Source organism: Brachypodium distachyon, chromosome 2, assembly GCF_000005505.3.
Source record: "Brachypodium distachyon strain Bd21 chromosome 2, Brachypodium_distachyon_v3.0, whole genome shotgun sequence".
NCBI lineage: Eukaryota > Viridiplantae > Streptophyta > Magnoliopsida > Poales > Poaceae > Brachypodium > Brachypodium distachyon.
In genome coordinates, this window is record NC_016132.3 from 33,405,095 (window position 1) to 33,419,072 (window position 13,978).

The 13,978-nt window shown below is 47.0% G+C and overlaps 1 protein-coding gene across 2 annotated transcripts; it reads left to right on the top strand.

Annotated features, from left to right (window-relative positions):
- The first annotated feature begins 8,430 nt into the window (after positions 1-8,430).
- LOC100834610 (MLO-like protein 9) lies at positions 8,431-13,096 on the top strand. Of its 2 annotated transcripts, none has more exons than XM_014898322.2 (12): positions 8,431-8,947; positions 9,040-9,416; positions 9,520-9,636; positions 9,722-9,782; positions 9,883-9,974; positions 10,060-10,134; positions 10,241-10,329; positions 10,489-10,538; positions 11,763-11,803; positions 11,960-12,169; positions 12,258-12,325; positions 12,421-13,096. In XM_014898322.2, exons 1-12 carry the CDS (start codon positions 8,758-8,760, stop codon positions 12,770-12,772), a joined length of 1,722 nt encoding a protein of 573 aa, XP_014753808.1. In that variant the 5' UTR covers positions 8,431-8,757; the 3' UTR covers positions 12,773-13,096. The 2 variants fall into 2 exon arrangements, with proteins under 2 accessions (XP_014753808.1, XP_003568790.1); XM_003568742.4 differs by having other exon boundaries at positions 9,886-9,974.
- The last annotated feature ends 882 nt before the right edge of the window (positions 13,097-13,978 follow it).

Sequence of the window (13,978 nt, forward strand, 5' to 3'; positions counted from 1 at the left end):
TATGTGGCCTAGAAGCTTGGTATCTCTCTACAACCAGCGTCGGCCCTCTATGACTCCATCTCCCTCCGCCCAGAAAGGTACTTCTCATTCGGCGCTCGGCCTTTCCCCTAGGATACTTCCTCCTGTCTATGCCGCCGGAGATGAAGAGCGGGCAATGTCGATGCCTGCACAGCTCAAAGATAGCCAGACCACAGGGTTGGCACAGGCTAGAAGCGTCCCTCTCACCTTATCTCTCTTGGGTGCCGCTGAGTCCATGGGTGGCCGCAAGATCAAAGACAAGTACAAGGCAGAGGAGCAGAACGCATGGGACAGTAAGAGGAGGCATAAAAAGAAGGGGCACGGCGGCAAGACCATCAAGGAGTTCTCCAATGTCACTCAAGATGAGATGCACCATGTGCCTGACATAACTGGACTCTGGGAGGACAATAGGCCTGACATTCTCATCAAGAACCCATATCAAGACCAGAGATTCGAAGACGGATCCTACTTCGTGGCTAGGGAGTTCGACCGGGTGCTTCTTTACTATCCTGGAAGACCAATGGTCACCGAAGATTCCCTACGTGCCGTGTCCAGAGAGATGCAAGAGGTTCATCAGTTCTACATGCAACCATCAGCTGGTTCTGAACAGCATGCCCAACAGATCAATGTTAGAATCCCAAAAGACTATGGCTTCTTTGACCAAGAAACCGGGAACATTCAGGAACGTCGTATTACCTTTGGTGTGGAGTTCAACGAACTGTTCCACCTCTTCAACCGCCAAAAGCTTGATATCAACCTCTTAAGGCTGTGGTCTGCCTACCAAATAAGAGAACTGCGGCGATTGGAGGTAAAAAAAGTAGCCATTCTAGACCCCGTGCTGTTCAACTACGGTGACATCGGTCTTGAGCCAAAAAAGGATGCCTCAAGAACCATGACATCTAAATACTTGGTGGCATGTCTCGAGAAATACGCGGACGACGACTTCATCCTTTTCTTCCTTAATTTGGAGTAAGTTCAATTTTATATATGGAACCGTTTGTTTTTTCTAATTCAGTCTTTCTTATACACCCTTAGATACTAAAGTTTGTTTCTTTTGAAAACAGAGACCATTGGGTGACAATACTCATTTGTTTGCCTTGGTCCGCGGTGTACTACTTCGATTCACTACTTTCGAAGAAGGGTGTTCGAGGTAGGTTCTGAAAACCCATTAAATCACTCATTAACACCGCCTGGAAAGTGGCGACCAAGGGAAAACTAACTGGTAAAGGCTATAAAGACGAGTCTCACCACAACCACAGGTTCCCTTGCCAGCAACAGCCGCTCGGCAGTGTGTTCTGTGGCTACTACTGTTGTCACATCCTTATGGAGAATGCTAGCATGTTCAAGCTTGAGTGGAAGGGGTCAGTCGCGGTGATGGAAGAGTACTGGCGGCACCGAATGACAATGGGACACTGACCTAAATGGGTCGTCTATAACATTCAAAGAGAGTTTGCCCATCTCATAAACAATGAGGTCATCAAGCCTAGTGAGACTTCTTCGAACGCGTCGAACAAGTCGTGTCTAGGGTTCACCCATGACAACAGATTCATTTGTATTCTTTATATGCTTTAATGAAATTTTGACACTTTGTAATTATGCTTCTATGGAATTTTGACACTTTGTAATCAATGTCATGAAGTGAGATACATTTGTATTCTTTATATGATGCGGCTTATATACATTTGTATGCTTTAGATGATGTGATGTGATGTGATGTGGCTTTATATGTATTTTTCTGTGATGAGATATATTTTTCTGTGATGAGATACATTCTGTATATAATTTGTTGTGCTCTATATAATTTGTTGTGTATTTCCTGTGTATTTACTGTGTTTTTAATTATTTTTTTAAACACCGAAAATGTATCAGTGTCGGTCCCTCGACCGACACTGATACGGCGACGCGACCGTTACTGATATATATACATCAGTGGCGGTCGCAGTAACGGTCAGGGAGGAGCGACCGCCACTGATGTATATATACATCAGTAACGGTCAGTCCGTTACTGATGATCCGGGCGACCGTTACTGATGATGGGTAACACGAAGTTAGTAACGGCGGTCCCGACCGTTACTGATATGATTTTTCGACCGTTACTGATAACCGTTTCTGTAGCAGTGGATATACAGGCCAGCTGCTACTGATGGAATACGGTGTGCGGTGCTTGGCGTTTTCCTTCCCGCTGGCCACTGAGCAGTAATGGCTAATGGCGCGATGATGAATTCCGTTTCCGTTTTATTGTCTGCGTCTGAGCCTGAGGTCTGACCACGTCCCGGCGCTGGCCTTCATAAACATGTGATCCCCCAGGCGTCTTTCGCTTCATCGAGAGCTAGCTGTTGGTTTTCCTCCTCAACACTACACTGTAGTAACCTAAGGCGAGAGACTGAGAGAGTACACGTGGTAGATTTAACATTGTACGGAATAAGAAACTTATTATGGGTAGTAGAGTACTTGATAATAATTTTCATCATGTATGATCCAAATAACACGAAATGGAGCGCGGAAGAATGATGATCATGTGGCTAACGGATTCATCTCACTCACTTTAGGACATGTTACTAACGGGAACATTGTTTCCATATTCTTGGAGAGTGTTGGGCTAATACGAGGTGGGATAGCAACCCCATTTAACCCATGGCGCCCTCATGTTCTATTGTTGTAGAGATGCGCTGTCACAGAGCGAGCCAAGGAGGTGTTCAGGTAGATGGAGGAGGCCAAGGCAGGCCTAGCTTTGAGCAAGGGAGGGGGAGAGAAGGGAGCGGACGAAAGTCATGTTCTATGCAGCCTGCCTCTCCATCGCGTCCACAACGAGTGATCATCGCAAATGCTCAAGGAACTAGCCGGGGCGATGTACCACTCCAATGGCGTGGCGACGAGCTCGACGGAGATCTACAAGATGACCTTGCACATCAGGAAGCGCTCGGGGAGAAGGGCGTTGGGCAGGCGACGGGCATCGCATGCTATGCGCGTACAACTACCTCTCCGCGCCACTTCGTCACGTAACTCGGGATGAATTTTTATATATTTATTTCCAATCTTTACCCAGTGTTGTTCAGTACATGGGCGCCAGGTTTCGGGCATTCCCGGGTGTACACGTATGCGCACGTGCTTGGGATGGTGCGTGTGTGCGCGCGCATGTGTGTCATGCACTTTGAGAACTCGGTCTGTGTGTCATGCACTTTGAGAACTCAGTCTGTGTGTGTTTGTCGTCATGCACTTTTGAGAACTCCGTCTGTGTGTGTTACGCACTTTGAGGACTCAATCGAGTTGTGTGTGTCATGCACTTTCAGAACTCGACCTGTGTATACCATGCAATTTGAGGACTCGGTCTGTGTGTGTCATGCACTTTGAGGACCCGGTCCGTGTGTGTGTCATGCATTTTTAGAACTCGTTCCGTGTGTGTCAGGTACTTTGATTACTCGATCTGTGTGTGTCACAACACACACGTACACTCACCTATATTTTGTGTGTACATACCATGAAACAATGTTTCTTAATTAGCTCAAGAAAATGTTTCCTTCACATGGAAAAGTATTTTAAATAACAAGAAAAAATGATGTTCCCCTTGCACATATATATGTTCACTGCCGCGTCTATGGTTTTCTTCCTTTTGTCAGCAAGGTGAGCAATGGGCCCGGACATAGGCCGTTTGTGCTCATGAGTGCTTCGAGGATGCCCCATTGCTTCATACAATTTCATACAATTAGATCTTCACATGCATGGTACTACAGCATGAGGTACATGATGGAAAGCAACTAGCTAGGTAATGCAGAACATGATCTAATATGTTTACCTTCTTCTCTAGTACAGGCAATATTGCGCTAGTACAAAACAATATCTCCTCGTCTAGATCAGATTTTTCTAAGAGATCTGGATAAGATACATTATCATGTTTACGAGCCAACAGAGCATCCTTGGCCTTTTTCAGTGTCTGTATAAATGATTTGCATAATGAAATAGCCTTTGTACAGTATATATAGGGTTGCTTCTCTAGTCTTTGACGCCAATTTGAAGTACCTCATGCAGTAGTGTAATTCGAAAAATAATTGAAGTTGGAACATAGGACGACATTTCTGTAACTGAATTAAGAAAATCAACAAAGGAAGAACCACCAAAATATACCAGCATCAGTACCTGACATTTTATATGGACATCACAATTTATCTACCATGGCTCGTGTGTACTCCAAATGATTTATGTGCGTGAAGGAACCCATATCATATGCTACATTTTTACACTTAGCCACCTAAATTTGAAGTTACCTAACATCTACACCTAAAATCCAGAGACACATGCCCAGAAGGACGGAGGCACTGAAACACTTATGTTGCAAATATGCTTCTTAATTTATACTTCAAAATAGAAGACAACTGATATAGGTAGCATTATATATTACTAGAAGATGAGAGGAGGATACAGTCCGATAATTTGATAAAGGTCAGGCTCAATCAAATGCTTCGAGATGGCTAAGGCTTTGAAGCAGACTCTTAACAAGTAGTCTATGTCTTCTGCAAATTAAATGGAGATCATGAGTATTTAAACCATTCACCAATGAATGAGTAACTAAGATAACTGGGGGTCTGAGGCCACCTCTTAGCATGGAGACTTCAGAAAGAGCAGAAAATGTTTGAAATTTCTCAGTAGTTTTGCTTGCAGGGTTCTTCTCAGTCTCAAGTATTGCGCTCGCAATACGCAACATTCTCAAAGCCAGATCCAAATCTGAGGAAAATCAGAATTAGCTTTGTCAACTGAGTTTTCCTATAATGTGAGGAAACACAGCCTGCCTCTCCATTGCGTCCGCAACGAGGGATCGCTGCAAACACGGAAAGAACTAGCCAAGGCGATGTACCACTCCGATGGCGTGGCGACGAGGTCGAAAGAGATCTACAAGATGACCTTGCACATCAGGAAGCGGCTCAGGAAGAAGGGCGTTGGGCAAACGACGGGCATCGCGTGCTATGCGCGTCCAGCTACCTCCGCGCGCCACTTCGTCACTTAGCTCCGGATGAATTTTCTATATATTTATTTTCAATCTTTGCCTAGTGTTGTTTAGTACATGGACGCCAGGTTTCGGGCCAGGCCACCCATGACCAGGCGCACGCCCAGGTGTACACGTGTGTGTGCGTGCATGGGGTGGTGCGTGCGCGCGTGTGTGTGTCATGCACTTTGAGGACTAGATCTGTGTATGTGTGTGTGTGTGTGTGTGTGTGTGTGTGTGTGTGTGTGTGTGTGTGCGCGCGCGCGCGCGCGCACTTTTGAGGGTGTGTTATATGCACTTTGAGGATTCGACCTGCGCGCGCGCGCCATGCACTTGGACTCTGTGTGTGTGTGTCATGCATTTTTTAGGACTCGGACTGTGTGTCATGCACTTTGAGGACTCGATATGTGTGTGTCATGCACTTTAGGACTCGGTCTGTGTGTGTCATGCACTTTGAGGACTCGGTCTGTGTTTGTGTGTCCTGCACTTTGAGGACTCGATCTATATGTGTGCCATGCACTTTGAGAATTCGGTATGTGTGTGTCATGCACTTTGAGGATTCGATCTATGTGTGTCTCGTGTATTTTGGGGACTCGGTCTGTGTGTGTCATGCACTTTGAGGACTCGATCTCTCCCTGCGTGTCATGTACTTTAAGGACTCGATCTGTGTGTGTCGTGCACTTTGAGGACTCGGTCTGTGTGTATCATGCATTTTGAAGACTTGGTTTCCGAGAGACAACGCCATCGTGCGCTCAGTTCCTATTCGAATTAGTGAAATTTGAGGGGCTTGGTTTCCGAGAGACAACGCCATCGTGCGCTCAGTTCCTATTCGAATTAGTGAAATTTGAGGGGAAATTAGAGCTGCATATTCTTGACATATTATCAGTCAGAGGGGACAAATGTTGTCAGACTAAATAGGAATTTTGACACTTTGTTAGGTCCTCATATTATTTGACAGCGGTGCTAAAAGTATCATTTCAACACAGTGTAGTCAAAGCCAAATTTCTCCATGTATGGGACCCACCATTATTAAAACTCATATAAAATGTACTCTCTCTTCTCTCTCATCTACTTTCAGCCAACAGGGATGGAGATGCATGCATGAATATTGTTTTATATTGTTTGAAGGAATTTGACACCAGGAACAAGTAGGTGATCCGGTTTCATCTTTTTTTAATTTGGCAAACCCTCCACGGTGGCATGAAAGTGGTGCCAAAAGCTAAATTTCTAATTTGACACCTCAATTTCTTAATTGGCAACCCCTCCACAGGACTCGTCTTGCTGCATATATATTAAAATGGTGTTGTCCAATTGCATCACAGATATGCAAAACATTGCATATGCCACTCTAACACATCCATATTATTTTCTAAGTTCATTTTACTCTCTCAAATTGTCATTGTGGGGTTTATCATCGAGAGGCAAGACCTGACTTAAGGATATCGTTGGACTAAGGTGTAACTGTTAGTTGGGTATGTATGCGGATCTTATTAGAGAAAATAAATGTAGCTACTCCTTGAAATTCTTGTTCCGAGAGAAAGAATCGGTCACCGAACGAATATTTGAGAGAAGAACTCAAATTCAGAATCTCTCCCACGACTCCAAAGTCCATGGAAAAATCGCATGTTTTTAGAACTTCCAAAATGCTTCTCCCATCTAATTTGGAAGACGGATACAAGACTTCTATTGTGGATTTCTTCAAACTATAACAACTTGTCTGGTTTGGGGGAATTAGAGAGAGGGAATGGGAGTTGAAGGGATGTTTTACTGTTTAATCATTTGTTAGCTTTGGTGTGAATGGAATCTTAAGAAAGATTGACGATGAAAATTAAAGATCAATTTACTCCATTTTAATAAGGCTTCGTTTGTATGTAGACATTCGGAGGCTTGGATTGTGTTGGTTTCAATGCCTCACAGGATATTGATATTGAGATCGAATGCCAACACTTTTGTTTGGATGTTTAGGCATTTGGAGTCAACACTTGATATTGAGATGGAATGCCAAATTATGTTCGGTTGGCTAAAGAATCGTCTAGTGTCAGCATTCTTGAGTTGCAACCCTCAGTAGCATCATGCTCTCCCGCATAGATAGATTTCATTTGAAAAAACAAAGATCGTATATGCAATTGCAGATAGAACATCACTCATAAAAAATAAAAAATATGGGTATGTCGTTCAAGATGCTACAGGGCAACAGCAATCAAACCAAAGCGCACATGTTCTGATGTTCTGTCTTTCCTTAATGTTGAACAAAACGCGGTGCTTATCTTGAACAGCACGAGGTCCTTTGGGACGAATGTCGTGGGTGCTACCGTCCGGCGGAGATGCAGATCTTGTTTTCTCCGACGTTCTGTCCCATGGTTGTCGATCTAGCACGGAGCTCGTCGGTCCCATTTTCCTCCGACGGAAGACAGGTTCGGGAGGTGGAGCCAGCCGGGAAGGAGGGAGGCGGCCGCGCGGCCAACAGTCTCCAGCGTTGTGCCCAACAGGAGGGGGGAGGAAGGTCGCCGGCGCTTGGCTCAGCCGGAGGACGAGGCCACGAGGCGGCGGGGCTGTAGACGACCACTGGCCGTAGGATAGAGGGAGGGCGCCGCTGCCGCGGGGAGGGACCTGCGCTACGCCGGCTATCGGGAATCGGAGGGAGGCACTAGGAGAGGAATCTGGAAAAGGAAAAAAAACACTCCGTATTTGCTTAGTGCGGGGATCGAACGCGGGTGTCGGTCCAAGCGGTACCTACTTCCGAATACAGAGCAATTGGGCTGCACCCAAATTTGCCTTCGGGCTGAGCATTCAATATTGAGACTGAATATCACGGGTCAATCAAAATTTTGGCATCCCAGACTCATACACTGCCAATTTCTGATGCCAAGCTTCAATGTCTATATCCAAAGAAGATATAAGTGTTTTAATAAACAAGTGGAGAATTGAGAATTGATAGGAATTTGTTTGCCAAAAATGATTCTAAACTTTTATGGTAACTTATTTATCTTTTCTAATCGAAACTTTTTTTTAGGGTTAAAGGCGGCAGGCAAAATGCTTACAGTTATGTATTAAATAAGCAAAAGTAACTGTACAAAGAATAAAAGCTGAAAAGTTGAAAAAAAATTATCTTATGTTTTGCAGCCATGAGGCAAAAGATGCGTATGTTTTTCTCCTCGCTCCGTGGAAGACAAGATTCATTTCCTCTTTAAAAATTATCCGTGAACTCGCACCAACCGAACATGAGAATAGACCCTTTTTTGTTCTACACGTATTTTCCATTGCATATCAAAACAAGGGACGATTTCCTATGTCCGATCTCCTACAAATTCCCCCCTCTAAACTCCATTCCCCTTGCACGGAAATACCAAACACGCTGTAAGGTCCTTTGGTATCCGTCGTGCTGGCTAAATTGCAGGAAAACAAAGAGAGAATAAAAGGAGAGAAGAGAAGATAATCGAGGGAGCCCTCCACAGTTCGCGCGCAGCCTCTGTCTGCAAATGAGCGGCGCGTTGCCGTCCCCTCCCCATGCACGCACGCACGCGCAGCTAGCAAAGAAAAATGGCAAATCTCCGGGTCCCTCGGCCATTGCCGTCGTCCTCTTCCCCTCCTTGACCTCGTCTTCGGTTTATCTTGGCCCCCCTCTGGACCGTCTCCCTCCTTTCCCCGGCCGTCTCGATCGCTCAGGAGGGGTCACAAGGCAAAGAGCACGGCCGGCCGCGCGCGCGCCGGAGACAGCTAGCTAGCTACAGCAGGGCGTCCCTGAAGGGTCGTCGTCAGCCATGAGCGGAGGAGGAGGGGGCGGCAACTCGAGGGAGCTCGACCAGACGCCGACATGGGCCGTCGCCTCCGTCTGCGGCATCATCGTCCTCATCTCCATCCTCCTCGAGAAGGGCCTCCACAAGGTCGGCGAGTTCTTCGCTCACCGGAAGAAGAAGGCCATGGTCGAAGCCCTCGAGAAGGTCAAGACAGGTGACGACGAGATCCATCTTCGTTCATCTCCCATATGCATTGCATACTGGTAATTAATTGATTGATCAATGGCTGCGAATTGGGAATTGCAGAGCTGATGGTGCTCGGGTTCATCTCGCTGCTGCTGGTGTTCGGGCAGAACTACATCATTAGGATCTGCATCACGGAGAAGTCCGCCGACACCATGCTGCCCTGCCCGCTCAAGAAGAGCACCATCGAGGCAGAGACCAACAATGACCACCACAACCCGGCCGTCCTCGCCGGCGCCGCCGGGGAGCATGGCGCCGCCGTCGCAGAGGGGGAGCATGGCGCCGCAGCCGCGGCGGCCGAGGGCGGGCACGCCAAGCCCAAGGAAGCCGAGCACTTCGGGCTCGGCCTCGGCCCGCCATTCACCACCGCCGCCTCCTTCGCCGTCCCCCACAGGCTGCTCTCCGGCGGCGAGGCCAACATGAAAACGAAATGCCCTCCGGTATAAATATACGATAATCACCATCATCTATCTTAATTATGCAGCTGATCAGAAAGAATAGATTCTGAGGCGTGCTATACTGCTATCTTGTGGTTGGTTTCAGGGGAAGGTGTCGCTCATCTCGATAAACGCGCTGCACCAGCTGCACATCTTCATCTTCTTCCTCGCCGTCTTCCATGTCTCCTACAGTGCTATCACCATGGCATTAGGCAGGGCCAAGGTTCTGACTTTCCCTCCCTCTCTGTGATCAATCTCTACCTCCTCTGTTTTTACTTTTCTTTTTACCATTGGTGATCGCCGTGCAGATACGTGGATGGAAGGAGTGGGAGAAAGAAGCCGCGGGCCAAGATTACGATGTATCCAGTGGTAAATCAAAAATTTCACTTCAGCTTCAGCAGCAAGCACTGAGAAATCAAACGCAATCTGTCACTGTTTCTGAATTAACGGCCGTATGCGATCGCTGCAGCAGATCCGACGCGCTTCAGATTCACGCACGAGACGTCCTTCGTCAGGCAGCACATGAACGTGCTCAACAAGACCCCGGCGTCTTTCTACATCGTAAGATTGCAGTACAAATTATTCTTTTTCGAGCCAAGAGCTTAAAATCATACAAAACGGGACCTGACATGATGCACGCGCGCAGAGCAACTTCTTCAGGCAGTTCTTCAGGTCGGTCCGGAGGGCTGATTACTGCGCGCTGCGCCACAGCTTCGTCAACGTACGCATGCAGTATCTTTCTTAGCTAGCACAAATTAACAGTTGATCTACAGTAGTTCTTTGTCTGGATGCTGAATGATCAATTAAACATGTTGTTGCTGTTGCAGGTTCATTTGGCTCCTGGTAGCAAGTTCGATTTCCAGAAGTACATCAAGCGGTCTCTCGAAGACGACTTCAAAGTCATCGTCGGGATCAGGTACGGTGGACCAACAGTTTAAAACTCTTTTCTTTGAACGATTTTTTTGGTTAATTACTGTACATTACATGCTTGCGGCATCATATCCTCTATTCATATTTATTTCGCTTTAGTTGTGTGATGTTAACTAATTTTGTTTGTTTGTTTGTTTGTTCGCAGCCCTCCTCTGTGGGCTTCTGCCCTCATCTTCCTGCTCATCAACATCAACGGTGAGTCATCTAATTAGAAATCTTTCTTTCCCCTACTAGAAACCGGAAGAGAAAAATCTAGCATTGAAGGGCACGTTTGGATTTAAGCCGATGCTGGCCTTACCAAAATAATTGGTGAGCCCAGGACTTTTGGTCGTCGTTTGGATGAACACCGAAAATTTGGTTAGCCCCACGCAGCCCAAACTTGCCCGCTCTTTTTTCGCCAAATCGCGGGCGCATCGTGGGCGGTGAAATCCTTCGCCAAAATTTTGGCCGCCAAATCCCCTGTCGTGTTCTCCTCTCTTCTCTCTCCCCTCTATGCTGGTCTTTCCTCTTTTTCACCTCGATGGCGGGGGAGGCCGCCGGCGTTGGGATGTTTCTGGGTAGCAAATAAGGGCAAAAATAGAACCAAGGGGACTGTAGAAAGACATGGTGTTATCATCTTGTATGGCGGTGCACCAGAATATCAGATGACCGGCAGCGGCGTTGGCCGGCGATGGCGGAGCAGGGAAGTGGCGCCGCGGATGCCGAAAATCAAAATAAATCGGGCGGAAATGCATATCGTGTATCTGTGAGCATACAGTTCAAAGAAATCGGTCCATGCATCACCAGAGATTAAGAAATCGACGCGGTAGACGTTGGCCGGAGTTAGAGAAGAACATGAAATTGCGCCCACGTGGTCGACGGAACTCCATTTTTATTGAGGCGTCTTACAGCTGATGGTGTGGAGATCATCTGGTGCGAGGGAATCGTACAGGTTTGCCTCCTTCCGCTTTGATTGGGTCGAGTTGTTCTCCTTATTTCACGTGGATTAGTTTCTGTCTCTGTTCTGAAAATCTCTGTTGGATCGAAGCTTCTCGTTCTTCTTGTAAAACTTTCGGCATATACTTATTTGCTGCTGCCACTTTCATCTACCTACACCATGTTACTCTAGATTCTACTTCTTCGGTGCAAAAATGGCAGCAAAACAAAATAGCTTAAAGTCCGGCGTGCTTGGCGAGCTAAATGGCAGCAAAACAAACGGAGGCCCAACTCTTTTTACCAAATATTTGGTTGTTACACCGGCTGCAAACCAAACAACTAGAATTTGCCAAAATTTTGGTCATGCCCATGATTTGGTAGTGCCAAAAAATTGGCAGGGCGAACTGGGGCTTAAACCAAACATACCCGAAATTCCTAGCTTGAACGAAAACTCTGCATATGCTTTCCCTCCCTCTTGATACCGATGATTTCCTTCAATTTCAGGGGCACACTCCATGCTCTGGATATCCATCATGCCCTTGGTGGTAAGTGATTTTTGCTTTCCTTACAAAAAACACATTAATTTGTTTCTTGTTTCGGGAAAAAAAAGACATTAAGTTTTGGCCTTAAATAAAATAAATGAACTTGAACATCACGGAGCAATTCATGGTTGATTTGATGTGTGCGGCCCGGCCCGGCAGATCATCCTGTCGGTGGGCACGAAGCTCCAAGGGATCATCTGCCGGATGGCGATCGACATCACGGAGCGGCACGCGGTGATCCAGGGGATCCCACTCGTGCAGGTCAGCGACAGCTACTTCTGGTTCAGCCGCCCCACCTTCGTCCTCTTCCTCATCCACTTCACCCTCTTCCAGAACGGCTTCCAGATCATCTACTTCCTCTGGATCCTGGTAAATAACACCCAACTCCATCTTACTCAGTTTATTTACTCACAACACCATCTCGACCAAGATTAATTGATTGAATGAATGGATGCAGTACGAGTACGGGATGGACTCGTGCTTCAACGACTCGAAGCAGTTCGTCTTCGCCCGCCTCTGCCTCGGGTACGTACAAATCGATCGATTTGCACATATATATGGTTCGAATCAGTTCGAATTGACTGATGGACTGATGTGCGGTTCTTTAATTTTGCATCCAGGGCGGTGGTGCAGGTGCTGTGCAGCTACGTGACGCTGCCGCTGTACGCGCTGGTGTCGCAGATGGGGTCGACGATGAAGCAGTCCATCTTCGACGACCAGACGTCCAAGGCGCTCAAGAACTGGCGCGCCGGCGTCAAGAAGAAGCCGGCGGGGGCCAACTCCAAGCACGGCGCCGGCTCGCCCTCGGGGACCCCGCGCGCCGGCAGCCCCAGGGCCGACGGATCAGGCATCGCGCTCACGGAGAGCAAGCACGGCGACGGCGGCGGCGGCGACACGGGGCTGCAGGCCGGCGCCGCGCAGCCCGCCAAGAAAGGGGACGAAGAGTTCGACCACGTCAAGCTTGAGCCGTGATCGATTTATACATACACCGCCCCTGGATCCGTCGACATTTGTAGATCGATCCGTCGACTACCTGCTCAAATTAATTCTTTGTATTGTATACTGGAGTACATTGTGTATGTATGTATGCTGTAGGGTGTATGCTGTATATGTAGGACACGCAGGAAGGGAGGAGTTTTTTGAAATCTTTTTTTTATGCGGTTTTTTCCTCTACAATTGAAGTGCCGGTCGTGTATATCCATGCCGACCCGATGTGTCGTTAACCTGTGTAAAGTGTAATTACAGTTCAAACTTGAAACACATTCATGACCGCGTGTCAGTGTCTCTGCTCTTTTACTAAGCTGCTGCCTGTCAAGTTATTTTTTTCGAAAAAAGAAGGTTGACCTTCCGGCTTCTGCATCAATTGATGCACACGGCCATAGCTGCCTGTCAAGTGAACCATGGTTAATTTCCACTAACGGTGTTACCTACGTCGATCTACGTATAGATTAGTACCAAACTAGATCGATCTAGATATATTAGTGCCAAATTGAACTTTTAAGCGCTCTACAACCATTTATTTGCTTTGAGTCTAGGTGGAGATCCTGACGTGGGCTACTGCACAAACATATATGGGAGAGACTTATTCACAGAGCTCTGCCATGATTGAATTTGGTGAAGGAATACCAACAGCCCATTTTGGAACTGTCGGAAGATTTATTTGTTTTGTCGTATTTCCTCCGTCCTGAAATAACTGATATGGATTTTTATAAATTGTTATACAAATTAATCCACGTCACTTATTTCAGAACCATTCGTCCTGAAATAACTGATGTGGATTTGTATAAATTCTTATACAAATCCACGTCACTTATTTCGAAACGGAGGGAGTACTTCTCAGCATTTTACTTTTCTCCACTTCCGGGTGTTTCCAAACTTTTTCCTCAAAATTTGGAAGAAATAAACAAACTAGCCCACCAAAGGCGAAGAAGCACGGTCGGTGGTTGGTGGTCGACGTGGAAGATGGGGAGCAGCCGCTGCGGTCGGGACCGGGCCTCCAACGACGACAAGCCACTGCCGTGGTCACGTGATCGAGCCATGGTGGCTCGCGTAAGAGAGGAGAGACCGTGAGGAGGAATGGCAGCCAGCTGGAGCGGAGAGAAGCGACAACTGGAGATCTAGAAGAGGGGGAGGTCGGTAGAGGAGGAGAGGGAAGGATGAAGGACATAAAAGTAGGAA

What these genes read in the sequence shown, in the direction of transcription:
- LOC100834610 (XM_014898322.2), top strand. Translation starts at nt 8,758, where the DNA reads ATGAGCGGAGGAGGAGGGGGCGGCAACTCGAGGGAGCTCGACCAGACG. An exon ending in TGGCATTAGGCAGGGCCAAG is followed by an intron (nt 9,637 to 9,721) that starts GTTCTGACTTTC and finishes ATCGCCGTGCAG; the next exon opens with ATACGTGGATGGAAGGAGTG. An exon ending in TCTACTTCCTCTGGATCCTG is followed by an intron (nt 12,170 to 12,257) that starts GTAAATAACACC and finishes GAATGGATGCAG; the next exon opens with TACGAGTACGGGATGGACTC.